Raw genomic sequence first — 18,939 nt, 5'->3', positions numbered from 1 at the left:
AATACTTACCTGTAAAATAAATCCTAATATAGCTACAATATAAATTATAATTACATTGTAGCTATTTTAGGATTAATATTTATTTTACAGGCAACTTGGTATTTATTTTAACTAGGTACAATAGCTATTAAATAGTTAAGAACTATTTAATAGTTACCTAGTTAAAATAATTACAAAATTACCTGTAAAATAAATCCTAACCTAAGATATAATTAAACCTAACACTACCCTATCAATAAAATAATTAAATAAACTACCTACAATTACCTACAATTAACCTAACACTACACTATCAATAAATTAAATAAACACAATTGCTACAAATAAATACAATTAAATAAACTAGCTAAAGTACAAAAAATAAAAAAGAACTAAGTTACAGAAAATAATAAAATATTTACAAACATAAGAAAAATATTACAACAATTTTAAACTAATTACACCTACTCTAAGCCCCCTAATAAAATAACAAAGCCCCCCAAAATAAAAAATTCCCTACCCTATTCTAAATTAAAAAAGTTACAAGCTCTTTTACCTTACCAGCCCTGAACAGGGCCCTTTGCGGGGCATGCCCCAAGAAGTTCAGCTCTTTTGCCTGTAAAAGAAAACATACAATACCCCCCCCCCCAACATTACAACCCACCACCCACATACCCCTAATCTAACCCAAACCACCCTTAAATAAACCTAACACTAAGCCCCTGAAGATCTTCCTACCTTGTCTTCACCATACCAGGTTCACCGATCCGTCCTGGCTCCAAGATCTTCATCCAACCCAAGCGGGGGTTGGCGATCCATAATCCGGTGCTGAAGAGGTCCAGAAGAGGCTCCAAAGTCTTCATCCTATCCGGCAAGAAGAGGACATCCGGACCGGCAAACATCTTCTCCAAGCCGCATCTTCTATCTTCTTCCATCCGGTGCGGAGCGGGTCCATCTTGAAGCAGGCGACGCGGATCCATCCTCTTCTTCCGATGTCTCCCGACGAATGACGGTTCCTTTAAGGGACGTCATCCAAGATGGCGTCCCTCGAATTCCGATTGGCTGATAGGATTCTATCAGCCAATCGGAATTAAGGTAGGAATTTTCTGATTGGCTGATGGAATCAGCCAATCAGAATCTAGTTCAATCCGATTGGCCGATCCAATCAGCCAATCAGATTGAGCTCGCATTCTATTGGCTGATCGGAACAGCCAATAGAATGCGAGCTCAATCTGATTGGCTGATTGGATCAGCCAATCGGATTGAACTTGATTCTGATTGGCTGATTCCATCAGCCAATCAGAAAATTCCTACCTGAATTCCGATTGGCTGATAGGATTCTATCAGCCAATCGGAATTCGAGGGACGCCATCTTGGATGACGTCCCTTAAAGGAACCGTCATTCGTCGGGAGACATCGGAAGAAGAGGATGGATCCGCGTCGCCTGCTTCAAGATGGACCCGCTCCGCACCGGATGGAAGAAGATAGAAGATGCGGCTTGGAGAAGATGTTTGCCGGTCCGGATGTCCTCTTCTTGCCGGATAGGATGAAGACTTTGGAGCCTCTTCTGGACCTCTTCAGCACCGGATTATGGATCGCCAACCCCCGCTTGGGTTGGATGAAGATCTTGGAGCCAGGACGGATCGGTGAACCTGGTATGGTGAAGACAAGGTAGGAAGATCTTCAGGGGCTTAGTGTTAGGTTTATTTAAGGGTGGTTTGGGTTAGATTAGGGGTATGTGGGTGGTGGGTTGTAATGTTGGGGGGGGGGTATTGTATGTTTTCTTTTACAGGCAAAAGAGCTGAACTTCTTGGGGCATGCCCCGCAAAGGGCCCTGTTCAGGGCTGGTAAGGTAAAAGAGCTTGTAACTTTTTTAATTTAGAATAGGGTAGGGAATTTTTTATTTTGGGGGGCTTTGTTATTTTATTAGGGGGCTTAGAGTAGGTGTAATTAGTTTAAAATTGTTGTAATATTTTTCTTATGTTTGTAAATATTTTATTATTTTCTGTAACTTAGTTCTTTTTTATTTTTTGTACTTTAGCTAGTTTATTTAATTGTATTTATTTGTAGCAATTGTGTTTATTTAATTTATTGATAGTGTAGTGTTAGGTTAATTGTAGGTAATTGTAGGTAGTTTATTTAATTATTTTATTGATAGGGTAGTGTTAGGTTTAATTATATCTTAGGTTAGGATTTATTTTACAGGTAATTTTGTAATTATTTTAACTAGGTAACTATTAAATAGTTCTTAACTATTTAATAGCTATTGTACCTAGTTAAAATAAATACCAAGTTGCCTGTAAAATAAATATTAATCCTAAAATAGCTAAAATATAATTATAATTTATATTGTAGCTATATTAGGGTTTATTTTACAGGTAAGTATTTAGCTTTAAATAGGAATCATTTATTTAATAAGAGTTAATTTATTTCGTTATATGTAAATTATATTTAAGTTAGGGGGGTGTTAGTGTTAGGGTTAGACTTAGCTTTAGGGGTTAATACATTTATTAGAATAGCGGTGAGCTCCGATCGGAAGATTAGGGGTTAATAATTGAAGGTAGGTGTCGGCGATGTTAGGGAGGGCAGATTAGGGGTTAATACTATTTATGATAGGGTTAGTGAGACGGATTAGGGGTTAATAACTTTATTATAGTAGCGCTCAGGTCCGCTCGGCAGATTAGGGGTTAATAAGTGTAGGCAGGTGTCGGCGACGTTGTGGGGGGCAGATTAGGGGTTAATAAATATAACATAGGGGTCGGCGATGTTAGGGCAGCAGATTAGGGGTACATAGGGATAACGTAGGTTGCGGCGGTTTACGGAGCGGCAGATTAGGGGTTAAAAATAATATGCAGGGGTCAGCGATAGCGGGGGCGGCAGATTAGGGGTTAATAAGTGTAAGGGTAGGGGTGTTTAGACTCGGGGTACATGTTAGGGTGTTAGGTGCAGACGTAGGAAGTGTTTCCCCATAGGAAACAATGGGGCTGCGTTAGGAGCTGAACGCTGCTTTTTTGCAGGTGTTAGGTTTTTTTTCAGCTCAAACAGTCCCATTGTTTCCTATGGGAGAATCGTGCACGAGCACGTTTTTGATGCCGGCCGCGTCCGTAAGCAACTCTGGTATCGAGAGTTGCATTTGCGGTAAAAATGCTCTACGCTCCTTTTTTGGAGCCTAACGCAGCATTTGTTTTAACTCTCGATACCAGAGTTAAATTTATGGTGCGGCCAGAAAAAAGCCAGTGGAGCGTTAACAGCCCTTTTACCGCCGAACTCCAAATCTAGGCCAAAGTGTCTTAGTAAATGAAGTACATTCAGCAGAGGGTGCAGTTACTAGTGGTGTTCCTCAGGGTTCTGTTCTGGGGTCTGTTTTGTTTAGCATATTTATCAGTAATATCAGCAAAGGGCTACAGGGGAAAGTATGTCTCTTTGTAGATGATACAAACATTTGTAATAGAGAAGATGTTTTGAAGGGGGGTGGACCAAATAATAATTTATATAAAAAAAAGTGGAGGATTGGACTAATGTTTGGGATCTTAAGTTTAACACAGCAAAGTGCAAAATTATGCATTTAAGAAAGAAAAGTCCAAATTTTAATTACAGTCTCAATGACAGTTTACTGACAAATGAGGAACGAGACTTTGGAATTATTTTTTCATATTATTTAAAATTAAGTGAACAATGTAGTACTGCAGCAAGCAAGGCCAGCAGAATGTTTGGTTGTATTGGTAGAGGTATTTGCAGCAGAAATAGTAAGTTTCTTATGTCACTTAACAAATCATTAGTTAGGCCTCATCTTGAGTATTGTGTGCATTTCTGGAGGCCATATCTCCAGAAGGATATAAGCAAACAGGAATCTGTGCAAAGGAGGGCTACCAAAATAGTAGATTGTCTAAAAAATAAAACTTACCAGAAGAGGCTCAATGACCTAAAAATTTATAGCTTAGAGGAGAGAATGGAAAGAGGTGATATGATAGCAACTTTCAAGTATATTAAGGGGCTTGATAAAGGTAAGGCTGTGAGTATATTTAATAAAATGAAAAATTCAAGAGCAAGGGGTCATGATCTTAAGCTGAAGGGTAGTAGGTTCAGGAGTATTTTGCAGAAGCTTCTTTACAGAAAGGGTGATTGACTAATGGAATACATTTCCACAAGAGGTGGCAATGACAAACACTGTGGAGGACTTTAAGAATGCCTGGGACAAGCATAAAGCTATCCTACAAACTAGATAAGTTTATACTTTTGGGAAATATCAGGCAGACTTGCTGGGCCTATGGTTCTTATCTGCCCTCAAAATCTATGTTTCTATTTTACAAATAGAGCAGTTAATGTGCAGTGTTGCTTTTTTCAAGACCATATTTGTAATTTATAGAAGCTTATAAAACTTTTAAAATAACCTGACATACACTGGACTTTAAAATTAATGGACAGTTAGAATTTAGTATTTTGCTAAAGATTTTACTGGCAGCCTACTAAAATACTGGACTGTCCTGTTAAATACTGGACACCTGGCAACCCTTATTGTATAGTGCAAGAGGGATTTATTCAATCTATCCTGTGCTTGGATCTTGTATATTGTGACAGTCACAAGGACTGCACTAGTTAAATAACTGTTCCTACCTTCCATATTGCCGCGCACAGACAGACAGCAGAATCCATTCACCCTGTTCAAGGTACAGTGGGCATCCTCAAAGGGCATTCCAGTCAGTGGCACTTTGTAAATGGGATTCATAAAATCAAAGTCTACCTGCACAGAAGCAAAAGCAAGAGTATGTGAAGAAGCACTGTGTCCAGTGGCAACTAAAGGTTGTGCTATGTAACCCGTCCATGACACATACATTCATACACATACTACATACATATTTTACATATACTAGCTTGTACAGTACCCATCATTTTTTCTTCTCTCTTAATTCTCTTGATTATATGTCATTTCAATCTAAGTTTTTGATGCCTACAGTATATTTTATGTTGGACTTTTTCCCTTTAATGTAGATCTGTATTCGGAACTGATTTCATGTTAATTAATGGGTTAATATGTAATTTGGTGACTGGTTTTGCCTGCTTTTTAGAAGGCAAGTTGAGGATGATGGAGTCCAGTTCAGGGGCAGGCCGAAATGCGTTACATTAGGCATCATACCCTACGTATTATTTTGTCCTTTTTAAATATAACTAATACATTTTGTCTTTTTTGCTTCTGATTTGGCTCGCCCATTGTTTTTTACCATCCGCGTTACTATGGCACCCTCAAAACCTGAGGGTACTAGTTGCCCTGAATTTGCAAGGTAGTGTTTTTTTACATGCCCAGGGTTTTACGCAGAGATGAGAGAGAGGTATGGGGGGAGAAGGGGGATTTAAAAAAAAAAATAATAAGACAGATTGTAGAATTTAACGACCCCAACAGTATCCCCTGCATCCTTTTATATTTAGCTTTATGCTCAACGTTTTCACCCCCAAATTTTACAGTGACAGTTGTGTGTTTGTCCAATGTCCATGGGGGTATCCTTACTGTGATAAGTGTCTGCATGTGTGTGTAGCAACCTTATATTGATAAATGAGTGTGTGTGTGTGTGTTTTGTAGTAACAACTAAATGTGTGTATGCCTTCTGTGTCTGGGTGTTTGAACCCCCATATTTCTGACAAAATTCTGTATAGAGAATCTATTTTAAAGAGACATTAATTTACTTTATTTTTTAACCCATAAAAAATGAGTGCAATAAAAACATTTACATTGATCTTTAAGTATAATTGTGCATAAACATGCATTTCTTGCTCGTTTCAATAAAAAAAATTAAAAAACCTTAAAGGGATACTAAACCCAATATTTTTCTTTCATGATTTAGATAGAGCATGCAATTTTAAGCAACTTTCTAATTTACTCCTATTATCATTTTTTCTTCGTTCTCTTGCTATCTTTATTTGAAAAAGCAGAAATCTAAGCTTAGGAGCTGTCCCATTTTTGGTTCAGTACCGTGGATAGAGCTTGCTGATTGGTGGCTACATTTAGTCACCAATCCGCAAACGCTACCCAGGTTCTGAACCAAAAATGGGCCGGCTTCTAAGCTTATAGTCCTGCTTTTTCAAATAGATATAGCAAGAGAACAAAGAAAAATGTATAATAGGAGTAAATTAGAAAATTGCTTAAAATTGCATGCTCTATCTAAATCATGAAAGAAAAAAAATGTGGGTTTAGTATCCCTTTAACTAAACTTTTTGCAAAACATATTTTAAATGTGATACAAATAATGGCCAGTAGAAACCTTTTAGAGATTAATGTATTATTATATATTACTCCTAGGAGGCTAAAATATAATATGTTAAATATTAAATGTTAAATGTATTTAAATATTTGACACCGGTAGTTATGACTGCATGTCTAGGCTTAGTCCTTGAGTTTGTACAATTACAGTGCCACAGTTTCCATGTGGTGTCTTGTAGAAATTTAGCTATAAGTGTGTATGCTGAATAATAAGACTCTTTTCTTTATCTATAGTGAAAGAGCTATGGATGAAATTAAATTAATCTGGTTACATACAAACAACTCTTTCCCTTTTAGGTAGCCTCAGATCATGAACCCAGAACTGACCTCCAAAATTTGGCATCCTGGCATCAGTGACATTTCATCAGCAGCAGATCCGGGGATCACCTGATGGATGAAGATGCCTGTGCGGTTGCCCCCAATTATACAGATCTGCTTTAGCAGGTTTTCACCTTGGAAGGCAATGGTTGTCACCCTGCTGAGCATCCTGCGGGCATGACGTCTTTTTGGCACTGGCCTTTTTGGGAGAGCAAAGCCAGAGTCAGCATGGATGACAGAAGCAAAATAGGATCAGTTAAACAAGGTTAGACTGTCAGAACAGGTCTTACTTACGTCTCTGGGCAACTTAATAAATTATTGGGATCACAAACTGCCATGTGGGACAACATATGAAGACCTGATACAAGGAAGAAATATAAAAATAGATAGATAAACTGAATGCTACATTTTTCAATGGTAAATTCTTTAACTTTGAAAGATGGTTCCTTACCTTCCTCGTCTACTGAATCAATCTCTTCCCCTTTCTCTCCCTGGATGAGGTCAGGAAGTTCATTGGAGCAGCTATGAGAGAAATGATTAAAGGGATTGGTTTATTAATAAAGGAGTGGAAGGTGGTAAACAATATTGTACAAACCTATTTGGCACCAATTGCACCGTTCTCTTTGTAGTTTCCTCTAAAAACAAGTTATTTTTGCTATATCCAGATTTTTTGTTACAGAGAAATACATTAAAACATTATTCACAGCATACATTTAAATAAATTCATTTTTTCATCTTCAGATGATGAGTTATGTCGGACTTGCCATCTTTGGGCTTGCTTCCATTGAGCCGTACTTAGGTTTGCGTGTGCTCTCAAACCAATAGATATGCTGTCGGAAGCAATTTCGTTTAGCGACCGCTTCCAATGGCGTGTTACACCGGCTGCGGAAAACATTTTCGTGTCCCATAGAAAGTTAAATTATACCTGGTTAATACCATGTTTCAATGTAGAAAAACCATGTAATATGTAATATTTATTGTTGTCCCATGTATAGGAATAGTTGCACTTATGTTCTTATGGAAATACGAGTATGCATTTACATATAAAACATATACATATACAAATATATGCAAGCACATATCTACAGAATTCAAGCTAGACCTATGCCTAGGGGAGCAATACATATTACTTATATTAATAAAGTGGAAATATAATTATAATATATATAGTATGAATATTTTATATATAATCTTTGTTTTTGTTTCTCTTTAGAGGTGATTACAGATAAGGAGCGCAGACGTTAAACGTAAATTTTATAGTGTAAGGTCGGGTTGCCATAGCAACTAATTGATTTTCAAGAAATACGACGTTGGATGGAAGCATTAACACAATCGGCTAGATTTAGAGTTTTGTCGGTAACGACCCGCGTAGCTAACGCTGGCTTTTTTCCCCCGCACCTTTTAAATACCGCTGGTATTTAGAGTTCACAGAAGGGCTGCGTTAGGCTCCAAAAAGGGAGCGTATAGCATATTTACCGCCACTGCAACTCTCAATGCCAGCGGTGCTTACGGACGCGGCCAGCTTCAAAAACGTGCTTGTGCACGATTCCCCCATAGAAAACAATGGGGCAGTTTGAGCTGAAAAAAAACCTAACACCTGCAAAAAAGCAGCGTTCAGCTCCTAACGCAGCCCCATTGTTTCCTATGGGGAAACAGTTTCTAAATCTGCACCTAACACTCTAACATGTACCCCGAGTCTAAACACCCCTAACCTTACACTTAATAACCCCTAATCTGCCGCCCCCGCTATCGCTGACCCCTGCATATTTTTTTTAACCCCTAATCTGCCGCTCCGTACACCGCCGCAACCTACATTATACCTATGTACCCCTAATCTGCTGCCCCTAACACCGCGGACCCCTATATTATATTTATTAACCCCTAATCTGCCCCCCACAATGTCGCTGCCAGCTACCTACAATAATTAACCCCTAATCTGCCGACCGGACCTCACTGCTACTATAATAAATGTATTAACCCCTAATCCGCCTCACTAACCCTATAATAAATAGTATTAACCCCTAATCTGCCTTCCCTAACATTGCTGACACCTAACTTCAAGTATTAACCCCTAATCTGCCGACCGGACCTCACTGCTACTTTAATAAATGTATTAACCCCTAAAGCTAAGTCTAACCCTAGTTAAATATAATTTAAATCGAACAAAATAAAATAAATCTTATTAAATAAATTATTCCTATTTAAAGCTAAATACTTACCTGTAAAATAAACCCTAATATAGCTACAATATAAATTATAATTATATTGTAGCTATTTTAGGAATAATATTTATTTTACAGGCAACTTTGTAATTATTTTAACCAGGTACAATAGCTATTAAATAGTTATTAACTATTTAATAGCTACCTAGTTAAAATAAAAACAAAATTACCTGTAAAATAAATCCTAACCTAAGTTACAATTAAACCTAATACTACACTATCAATAAATTAATTAAATAAAATACCTACAATTAAATCTAACACTACACTATCAATAAATTAATTACATGAAATACCTACAAATAAATACAATTAAATAAACTAACTAAAGTACAAAAAATAAAAAAAGCTAAGTTACAAAAAATAAAAAAATTAATTACAAACATAATAAAAATATTACAACAATTTTAAGCTAATTACAAATACTCTAAGCCCCCTAATAAAATAACAAAGCCCCCCAAAATAAAAAAAATGCCCTACCCTATTCTAAAATTAAAATAGAAAAGCTCTTTTACCTTACCAGCCCTTAAAAGGGCCTTTTGCGGGGCATGCCCCAAAGAATTCAGCTCTTTTGCCTGTAAAAAAAACATACAATACCCCCCCAACATTACAACCCACCACCCACATACCTCTAATCTAACCCAAACCCCCCTTAAATAAACCTAACACTAAGCCCCTGAAGATCTTCCTACCTTATCTTCACCACACCGGGTATAACCGATAGGTCCAGGCTCCGAAATCTTCATCCAAGTCCAAGCGGGGGCTGGAGATCCAGCCAATCAGATTCAAGTTCAATCCGATTTGCTGATCCAATCAGCGAATCAGATTGAGCTCGCATTCTATTGGCTGATCGGAACAGCCAATAGAATGCGAGCTCAATCTGATTGGCTGATTCAATCAACCAATCAGATTTTCCCTACCTTAATTCCGATTGGCTGATAGAATCCTATCAGCCAATCGGAATTCGAGGGACGCCATCTTGGATGACTTCATTTAAAGGAACCTTCATTCGGACTTAGGACGTCGGAAGAAGAGGATGGATCCGCACCGGAGGTCTTCAAGATGGAGCCGCTCGTCATCGGATGAAGATAGAAGATGCCGCTTGGATGAAGATGGTTGCCGGTCTGGATCTCCTCTTCTGCCCGGATAGGATGAAGACTTTGGAGCCTCTTCTGCACTTCTTCTTGCCGCTTGATAGAAGACTTCAGCCGGATGATGGATCTCCAGCCCCCGCTTGGGCTTGGATGAAGATTTCGGAGCCTGGACGGATCGGTTATACCCGGTGTGGTGAAGATAAGGTAGGAAGATCTTCAGGGGCTTAGTGTTAGGTTTATTTAAGGGGGGTTTGGGTTAGATTAGGGGTATGTGGGTGGTGGGTTGTAATGTTGGGGGGGGGTTTGTATGTTTTTTTTACAGGCAAAAGAGCTGAATTCTTTGGGGCATGCCCCGCAAAAGGCCCTGGTAAGGTAAAAGAGCTTTTCTATTTTAATTTTAGAATAGGGTAGGGCATTTTTTTATTTTGGGGGGCTTTGTTATTTTATTAGGGGGCTTAGAGTAGGTGTAATTAGCTTAAAATTGTTGTAATATTTTTATTATGTTTGTAATTATTTTTTTTATTTTTTGTAACTTAGCTTTTTTTATTTTTTGTACTTTAGTTAGTTTATTTAATTGTATTTATTTGTAGGTATTTCATGTAATTAATTTATTGATAGTGTAGTGTTAGATTTAATTGTAGGTATTTTATTTAATTAATTTATTGATAGTGTAGTATTAGGTTTAATTGTAACTTAGGTTAGGATTTATTTTACAGGTAATTTTGTTTTTATTTTAACTAGGTAGCTATTAAATAGTTAATAACTATTTAATAGCTATTGTACCTGGTTAAAATAAATACAAAGTTGCCTGTAAAATAAATATAAATCCTAAAATAGCTACAATATAATTATTCGTTATATTGTAGCTATTTAGCTTTAAATAGGAATAATTTATTTAATAAGAGTTAATTTATTTCGTTAGATAAAAATTATATTTTTGTTAGTGTTAGGGTTAGACTTAGCTTTAGGGTTAATACATTTATTATAGTAGCGGTGAGGTCCGGTCGGCAGATTAGGGGTTAATACTTGAAGTTAGGTGTCGGCGATGTTAGGGAGGGCAGATTAGGGGTTAATACTATTTATTATAGGGTTATTGCGGCGGGAGTGAGGCGGATTAGGGGTTAATAACTTTATTATAGTAGCGGTGAGGTCCGGTTGGCAGATTAGGGGTTAATAATTGTAGGTAAGGTAGCAGCGACGTTCGTGGCGGCAGATTAGGGGTTAATAAATATAATATAGGGGTCGGCGGTGTTGGGGCAGCAGATTAGGGGTACATAGGGATAACGTAGGTTGCGGCGGTGTGCGGTCGGCAGATTAGGGGTTAAAATTTTTTATTAAAGTGGCGGCGATGTGGGGGGACCTCGGTTTAGGGGTACATAGGTAGTTTATGGGTGTTAGTGTACTTTAGAGCACAGTAGTTAAGAGCTTTATGAACCGGCGTTAGCCCAGAAAGCTCTTAACTCCTGACTTTTTTCTGCGGCTGGAGTTTTGTCGGTAGAGGCTCTACCGCTCACTTCAGCCAAGACTCTAAATACCGGCGTTAGAAAGATCCCATTGAAAAGATAGGATACGCAAATGGCGTAGGGGGATCTGCGGTATGGAAAAGTCGCAGCTGCAAAGTGAGCGTTAGACCCTTACCTACAAGACTCTAAATACCAGCGGTAGCCCAAAACCAGCGTTAGGAGCCTCTAATGCTGGTTTTGACGGCTAATGCCAAACTCTAAATCTAGCCGAATATTAACTTACACCTACACCAAAAGAGCGGCTGCACGCAATGCACAAAATATTTCAATGGAAATCTGGTACTAAATTGGAGCCGTAAATTACTTTTAGTTGTCGGCCACTTCGGTAGATTATGGCTCCATTTTTAGCGACTCAATGGAAGCGAGCCCTATGTTGGTGAACATGGCAGGGATTTTTAAGTAAGACAATAAAAATACAACACACCTATTACTGGCATCATATGCACCAGGAGAGAGTTACTTGTTGTACACATGAGCTGTTTGTCATTTAAAGGGAAAGTCTACTTGAAAATGTTTTTTTTTTGTTTAAAAAGATAGATAGTATTATATACCATTATTACTCATTCCCCAGTTTTGCATAACCAACACTTAGATTAATACACTTTTTACCTCTGTGATTACCTTGTATCTAAGCTTTGCAGGCTGCTCCCTTGTCTCAGTTAGTTTGAGAGACTTGCATTTAAGCCAATCAGTGCTGAGTCATAAATAACTACACGCGAGTGAGCACAATGTTATCTAAATGGCACACATGAACTGGCACTGTCCAACTGTGAAAAACTGTCAAAATGCACTGCGCTAAGAGGCAATCTTCAAGGGCTCAGAAATTAGCATATGAGCCTACCTAGGTTTAGCTTTCAACAAATAATATAAAAAAACAAAGCAACTTTGATGATAAAAGTAAATTGGAAAATTGTTTAAAATGACATGCCCTATCTGATTCATGAAAGTTTAAGTTAGACTAGAGCAAAATTCTAGGCAAACACAGGAAAAACAAATTAAAAATGGTAAGAAATAGGAAAATGTCAGGATAATTAGAGACAGTAAAACCAAAATGAAACTTTCTTAAGCATGCATTTGTAAAGATATTTCCAATTTACTTTGATTATCAAATGTGTTTTGTTCTCTTGGTACCCTTAGTTGAAGAGTAAACCAAGGTGTGCTTAGGAGCGGCAAAGCACTACTGGGAACTAGCTGCTTATTGATGGCTACACACATATGCCGCTTGTCATTAGCTCACACGTGTTTAGCTAAATACCAGTAGTGCATTGCTGCTAATCTTATTCTTCAACAAAGAATCCCAAAGCAAATGTTATACTAGTAAATTGGAAAATTGTTTAACATTGCACTGTTTAAATTAACCCTTAACTGCTAAGCCATTTCTACCCCTGTGCTTAGCAGTTTTTAGATACTTTTAAACATAACCCCTTCAGGACTGGGAATTTTAGAGAAAAACTTGGCCATAATACCTGAGAATTTTTGGCATTTTTGCTATCACTCCATTTAAACAGAAATAGAGCCTTGTTTTTTTATATTCCTATCAAAACTATATATTTTTTAGTAGTGCAGAAACAAAAAACACAGCGCATCCCATCTAAGAGTAAAAGTTTTTAATATACGCTCAATTTGCGCTAATTAAAAATGCACACTTATAAGAGAACAATATAAACAAGCAATGTATACTCGCTCTGAGTATGTGAGCGTCCACGCTCTGAGAGTATGAGAGTCCTACGAGTGCCAGGGAATGATGGTAGAGTTGAACCGAGCCTCGTCCAAGATATGCACTGTATCCGTGGGCTGGTAAGGAGCACCTGGGTTATCGGAGGACATCAGTGACGTCAGAGCGTTGTGTTACCTCAACGCGTTTTGTCCAGTAAACGTCCGGACTTTGTCAAGAGGGCTGTATGAGTTGATGAAGGTACTGGTGGCTTATAAAGCTTTAGGGATCTCTCCTCTCTGCAACTGAAACAGCCCTAAAGCTTTATAAACCACCAGTCCGGATGTTTACCGGATGAAACGCATTGAGGTAACACAACGCTCTGACGTCACTGACGTCCTCCGATGACCCAGATGCTCCTTAGCAGCCCACAGATACAGCGCATATCTCGGACGAGGCTGGGTTCAACTCTACCATCATTCCCTGGCACTCGTAGGACTCTCATACTCTCAGAGCGTGGACGCTCACATTCTCAGCGTGAGTATACATTGCTTGTTTTTATTGTTCTCTTGTAGGTGTGCATTTTTTATTAGCGCAAATTGTGCGTATATTAAAAACTTTCACTCTTAGATGGGATGCGCTGTGTTTTTTTTTTCTGCAGTTCTCTTTGCCTAAGGATCCTGTGAACTGAAGTTTCCTCTATTCTCCAGCAGCACCCAAGGTTTTTTCCATACCTGTTCCAGGCATGGCACGAAAGTCACCAATTTAGTTTTGTTTGGATTCTATCCACCACCATGGATTAACCCTAAAGAGTTCTACCATACTCTGAGTACCTCACTCTCCCCCGATTTGGGACAGTCCTGAAAATCACTTAAGTATTACACCAGTGGGGGATTTTTGACTATCATTACTGGAGATGATACTGCGACTGTGAAGCTAACATTTAGATATCCTGCTCATTTTTTCACGGACCATCCAGTTATCACACTGATATATATATCTTGTTTAATCATTTACATAGATATTTCTCTTTAGACGCTTACGGTATCCTTTTTTTCAGATTTAGCACAACCACACACAGAGAGCGCAGTATTTTTCTTTGTTTGGTATTTTTTAGTAAACATCCCAAGGTATTAATCCAGGCTCATTTTGGTATATTTCATGTCATTGTTTCACCGCGAAATGTGATCAAATTAAAAAAAATTGTTACATTTTCACAAACTTTTGGTTTCTCACTAAAATTATTTACATACCGCTTGTGCAGTTATAACACAAATGGTTGTAATAGCTTATCTGGGATCCCCTTTGTTCAGAAACAGCAGGCTTGCATTGCTTTGCTATTTGTTTTTGTGGTAATTAAAGAGCCACTAATTGCAGCTACGCACCACACTTCTGAAATTCCTGACAGTGAAGGGGTTAATTAGTTATCTGGTAAGGGTAATAGTATTATAATGTAGGTATTACCATCTCCCTGATTCCTACCTGATCTCGCACAAACAACCGCCCCCCGCCCCACATTCCTCACCACCATCTTAGATACTGGCAGACAGTCTGCCAGTATAAAGTTTTAAGTTTTTTTTTAAATTCATTAATATTATTATTTACATTTTCTGCAGTGTAGAATCCCCCTTAGACCCTCCCCCACCTCCCTGACTTTCCAACAGCACCACAGCAAGCAGATGCAAACACAGAGTATCACTGTGTGCATCAGCGATCTGTCTTCACATGGTTACGGGAGCATGATCAGCATTCCCTTAGCGTATGCCTTCTGCTCTGGCTGCTGTATTAGCTGTCAGAGCTGATAGCTGAGACCGCAGCATGAGGTAGAAAGTAGGATGTAGCTATTATGTTGACATGGTATGCTGGGCAAAGTACCCATTTATTCATGTTTTCCTCCTAGACTCTATTGTATAAAGAAGAATGGGTTATTATCATATAAATAAGGGCCTTTGAGTATATGTGTATGACTTTGATCTGCACATAGTGGCTCCCTATAAATAAATTCACCTTTATTCACACAAGGTGATCACTATCACAGTGATTACTTGCCTATTAAAACTTATACAGGGGGTTTATTTTAAAGAGGGACTTCTGGGATTAAAATGAGGGGTCCTGGGGGTCTTTTATCATATTTACTTCACTGGTGCAACTGTGCAATGCTGGTACACAGGAGCTAGCTGGTGATTAGTGGTTAAACACATAAAACTCTTGTCATTGCCACACTATATATGTTCATCCAGATCACCGTAGTGCATTGATGCACTGGAGCTTTAAATGAGTTAAAGGAAATATCTAGTTAAAACTAAACATTCATGATTAAGACAGCGCAGGCAATTTTATTTACTCGTGTTATCAATTTTTCTTCGTTCTCTTGGTATCTTTATTTGAAAGTAAGCTTATGAGCTGGCCTATTTTTGATTCAGCACCTGGGTAGTGCTTGCTGATTGGTGGCTACATTTAGACACCAATCAGAAAGCGCTACCCAGATGCTGAACCAGAAATAGGCTGGCTCCTATGCTTACATTATTGCTTTTTTAAATAAAGATACCAAGAGAACGAAAAAAAATGATAATAGGAGTAAATTAGAAAGTTGCTTAAAATTGCATGCTCTATCTGAATCATAAACGTTTAATTTTGACTAGACTATTCCTTTAAGTGCTTAATTATATGCAAACAATAGTGCAGATACAATAATAAAATACTCTAACACATTACTCCAGATTCTTTTTTTTTCCTTTTTTTTTAAGTTTTATTTGTTTTTTCAGAAAATAAATATAACAACTGTGCGACCAAAGCGTACTACATTTCCAAAGTCACATATACATAGGTCCAGATTCTTTTTATTTGCAAGATTCCCAGAGCAATGAGATGTCTAACTACAGTTTAAGAGCAGTGTTATATTACCCCGGCTCGATGTGGTAAAATCTATAAGCTTTCTTGTGTGAGATGCTGGAGGTGTGGTGGCTCTGTGGCTCATATGGCCCACATATGGTGGCAGTGCCCTAGAATTGTACCTACATGGGCTATAGTATTGGTGGAAAATTCTAATTTAGTAGGGACAACGTCACTACTAGATCCCTATCTCTGGTTATTTAATAAAATACCAGAAAGATTATCCAATGTGCAAGGCAAACTGGTGACCATAGCAAGCAATAGTTTCAAGATTTTCATTGCTAGACACTGGACAGATACTAATGCCCCATCTGTTGCTGAATGGCTGCAAGAATGCAGTCGCCGCTCAATACAAATTGAGGAGTTTTTTTTATATAAAACATTATTGTAAAGATACATACATATTGATAACAACTACTTGGGAGGAGTATTTGAGCTCCAGATTTAAAACTTCACGATCTAGATTAAAGGGACATGAAACCCAAAAATATTCTTTCATGATCCAGGTAGAGAATACAATTGTAAACAACTTTCTAATTTACTTCTATTATCTAATTTGTTTCATTCTTTTGGTATAATTTGTTGAAGGAGCAACTACTGGTTTATAACTGAACACATGGGTGAGCCAATGACAATCGGTTTATAGATGCAGCCACCAATCACCAGCTAGAACCTAGGTTCTTTGCTGCTCCTGAACTTACTTTGATAAACTTTTCAGCTATGGATAACACAAGATGGAAGCAAATTAAATAATAGAAGTAAATTGAAAAGTTGTTTAAAATTGTATTCTCTAGCTAAATCGTGATAGAAAAAATTTGGGTTTCATGTTACTTTAACTAAAAAGATCTCTTTAATGTTTTATGCTTTTTGCTTTTAAGAGGGTATGGTGCCCACTGACCAAGAATGATTATCGGCTTTTAAAGGATATATTCTAGGTACATTAAAGGGACACTGAACCCAAATTGTTTCTTTCGCGATTCAGATAGAGCAGGCAATTTTAAGCAACTTTCTAATCTCTTGCTATCTTTATTTGAAATGCAAGAATGTAAGTTTAGATGCCGGCCCATTTTTGGTGAACAACCTGGGTTGTCCTTGCTGATTGGTGGATAAATTCATCCACCAATAAAACAGTGCTGTCCAGGGTTCTGAACCAAACAAAACGCTTAGATGCCTTCTTTTTCAAATAAAGATAGCAAGAGAACAAAGAAAAATTAATAATAGGAGTAAATTAGAAAGTTGCTTAAAATTGCATGCTCTATCTGAAGAAAGAAAAAAAAATTGGGTTCAGTGTCCCTTTAACTAGATTTGAGATAAAGTTAGGAGAATATATAAGTCTGAGATGATTTGAACATCATCTTTTATGATTTTGAAAATCTAGACACACACTGTACTGCTACGAACTGTTATGTACTGTTATGTTTTATTATGCTTTAATGTATATATATATATATATATATATTTTTAGAGTAATGCTTACAAACATTTGTGTACACAACTTTATTAATTTGTTATGTATCATATGATGTACAAGTTTCAGTAAATAAAAAAAATACAAAATAAATAAAAAAAGAACAGTGTTACCTATAGAATTCAGAGGTTAGATAGTCATCCTGGAGTGAGGCAGAGGAACCGAAGCTCTCATTAAGATCACTGGTTGACTCTTTGCTCAGACTATTTAAGGGCTAAAAGACAAGGAAAGAACAGAGTTACAAACAAGAATATTTCACAATTAAACCATAAATATATTTTTTCTCAGTACATATGTTAAATAGATGATACATAGATGTTTGAGCTAACACAATGGTGCTTGTCAATATATTTTTCTACAAAATGATCTGTTACATTGAGTGGGGATGTACGTAAATTGTTTTGTTAAAGGGACAGTCAAGTCCAAAAAAAACTTTCATTTTTCAAATAGGTCATGTCATTTTAAACAACTTTCCAATTTACTTTTATCAACAATTGTGCTTTGTATTCTAGTTGAAAGCAAACCTAGGGAGGCACATATGATAATTTCTAAGCCCTTGAAGGCCGCCTCTATTTTATTTACTTTTCACAGCAGGGGAGAGCAAGCTCATGTAGGCCATATAGATAGCATTGTGATCACGCCCGTGGCTAGTGGCAGACACTGCACTAATTGGCTAAAATGCAACTATATGCAAAATAACTAAAAGTCATGTGATTAGGGGCGGTCAGAAGATGGTTAGATACAAGTTAGTCACAGAAGTAAAATGTGTATTAATATAACAGTGTTGGTTTTGCAAAAAACTGGGGAATGGGTAATAAAGGGATTAGCTATCTTTTTAAACAACAAAAATTCTGGTGTTGACTGTCCCTTTAAGGTTTTCACCTGCAATCTAATCTATCAACAACAACAAAAATGAAACACCAGGCAGACAATTAGATACAAATTACTTTTTTTCTTAAATAAATTAGCAATAGGTAGATAGCAAAAAAAGAGAAGTTTGTAGTTTAGGAGTGTGACCTAGGAGGATGCATGGGGTCAGTAGCAAAAGGAGAAGGAGATACATAAATTTATAGAAAAGGGGTGTTTAATATATCTATCTATCTATCTATCTATATATAGAAGTTCCACCGTTACAACTGCTCTAGGTCTTGGTAGGCATGGACAAAATTTTGAGATTCAGCATTTATTTGCTAAACGAATGTCGAATACGGCTGCAGGCTGCAGCATTTGTTCAATTTTGGTGCCGGATTTATTAGTGCGAAAGAATAACACACAGAGACCTGTGCATATCCAGATCTTTGTGTGTTGCACTTCCACACTGATATATCCAGCGCCGAAACAAAATGAATATTGCCGCCTGCAGCCATATATTTTATTTATTTAGCATTCGTTTTGCAAACAAATACCGGATCCCAAAATTTTGCCCAACCTAGGGCTCGTTTCCATTGAGCTGTAATTAGGTTTGCGTGCGCTCGCAAAACGATAAATATGCTGTCGGAAGCAATATTGTTCACCGACTGCTTCCAACGGCCCGTT

The 18,939-nt window shown here is 37.5% G+C and overlaps 1 protein-coding gene across 1 annotated transcript in view; it reads right to left on the bottom strand.

Moving 5' to 3' along the window:
- The window catches only part of CARD14 (caspase recruitment domain family member 14), a 170,691-nt gene that overhangs the window by 91,335 nt on the left and 60,417 nt on the right, over window positions 1-18,939 (bottom strand). Inside the window, exons 11-15 of the mRNA XM_053706463.1 lie at window positions 17,517-17,617; window positions 7,002-7,072; window positions 6,845-6,908; window positions 6,560-6,749; window positions 4,594-4,720 (exon numbers count right to left, since the gene is read on the bottom strand). Of these exons, the coding sequence (XP_053562438.1) occupies window positions 4,594-4,720; window positions 6,560-6,749; window positions 6,845-6,908; window positions 7,002-7,072; window positions 17,517-17,617 (553 nt within the window). The remainder of the gene's footprint in view (window positions 1-4,593; window positions 4,721-6,559; window positions 6,750-6,844; window positions 6,909-7,001; window positions 7,073-17,516; window positions 17,618-18,939) is intronic.

Source organism: Bombina bombina, chromosome 1, assembly GCF_027579735.1.
Source record: "Bombina bombina isolate aBomBom1 chromosome 1, aBomBom1.pri, whole genome shotgun sequence".
Taxonomy (NCBI): Eukaryota; Metazoa; Chordata; class Amphibia; order Anura; family Bombinatoridae; genus Bombina; species Bombina bombina.
The sequence above is the reverse complement of the archived record's forward strand: the minus strand, read 5'-3'. Positions and strand labels throughout refer to the sequence as shown.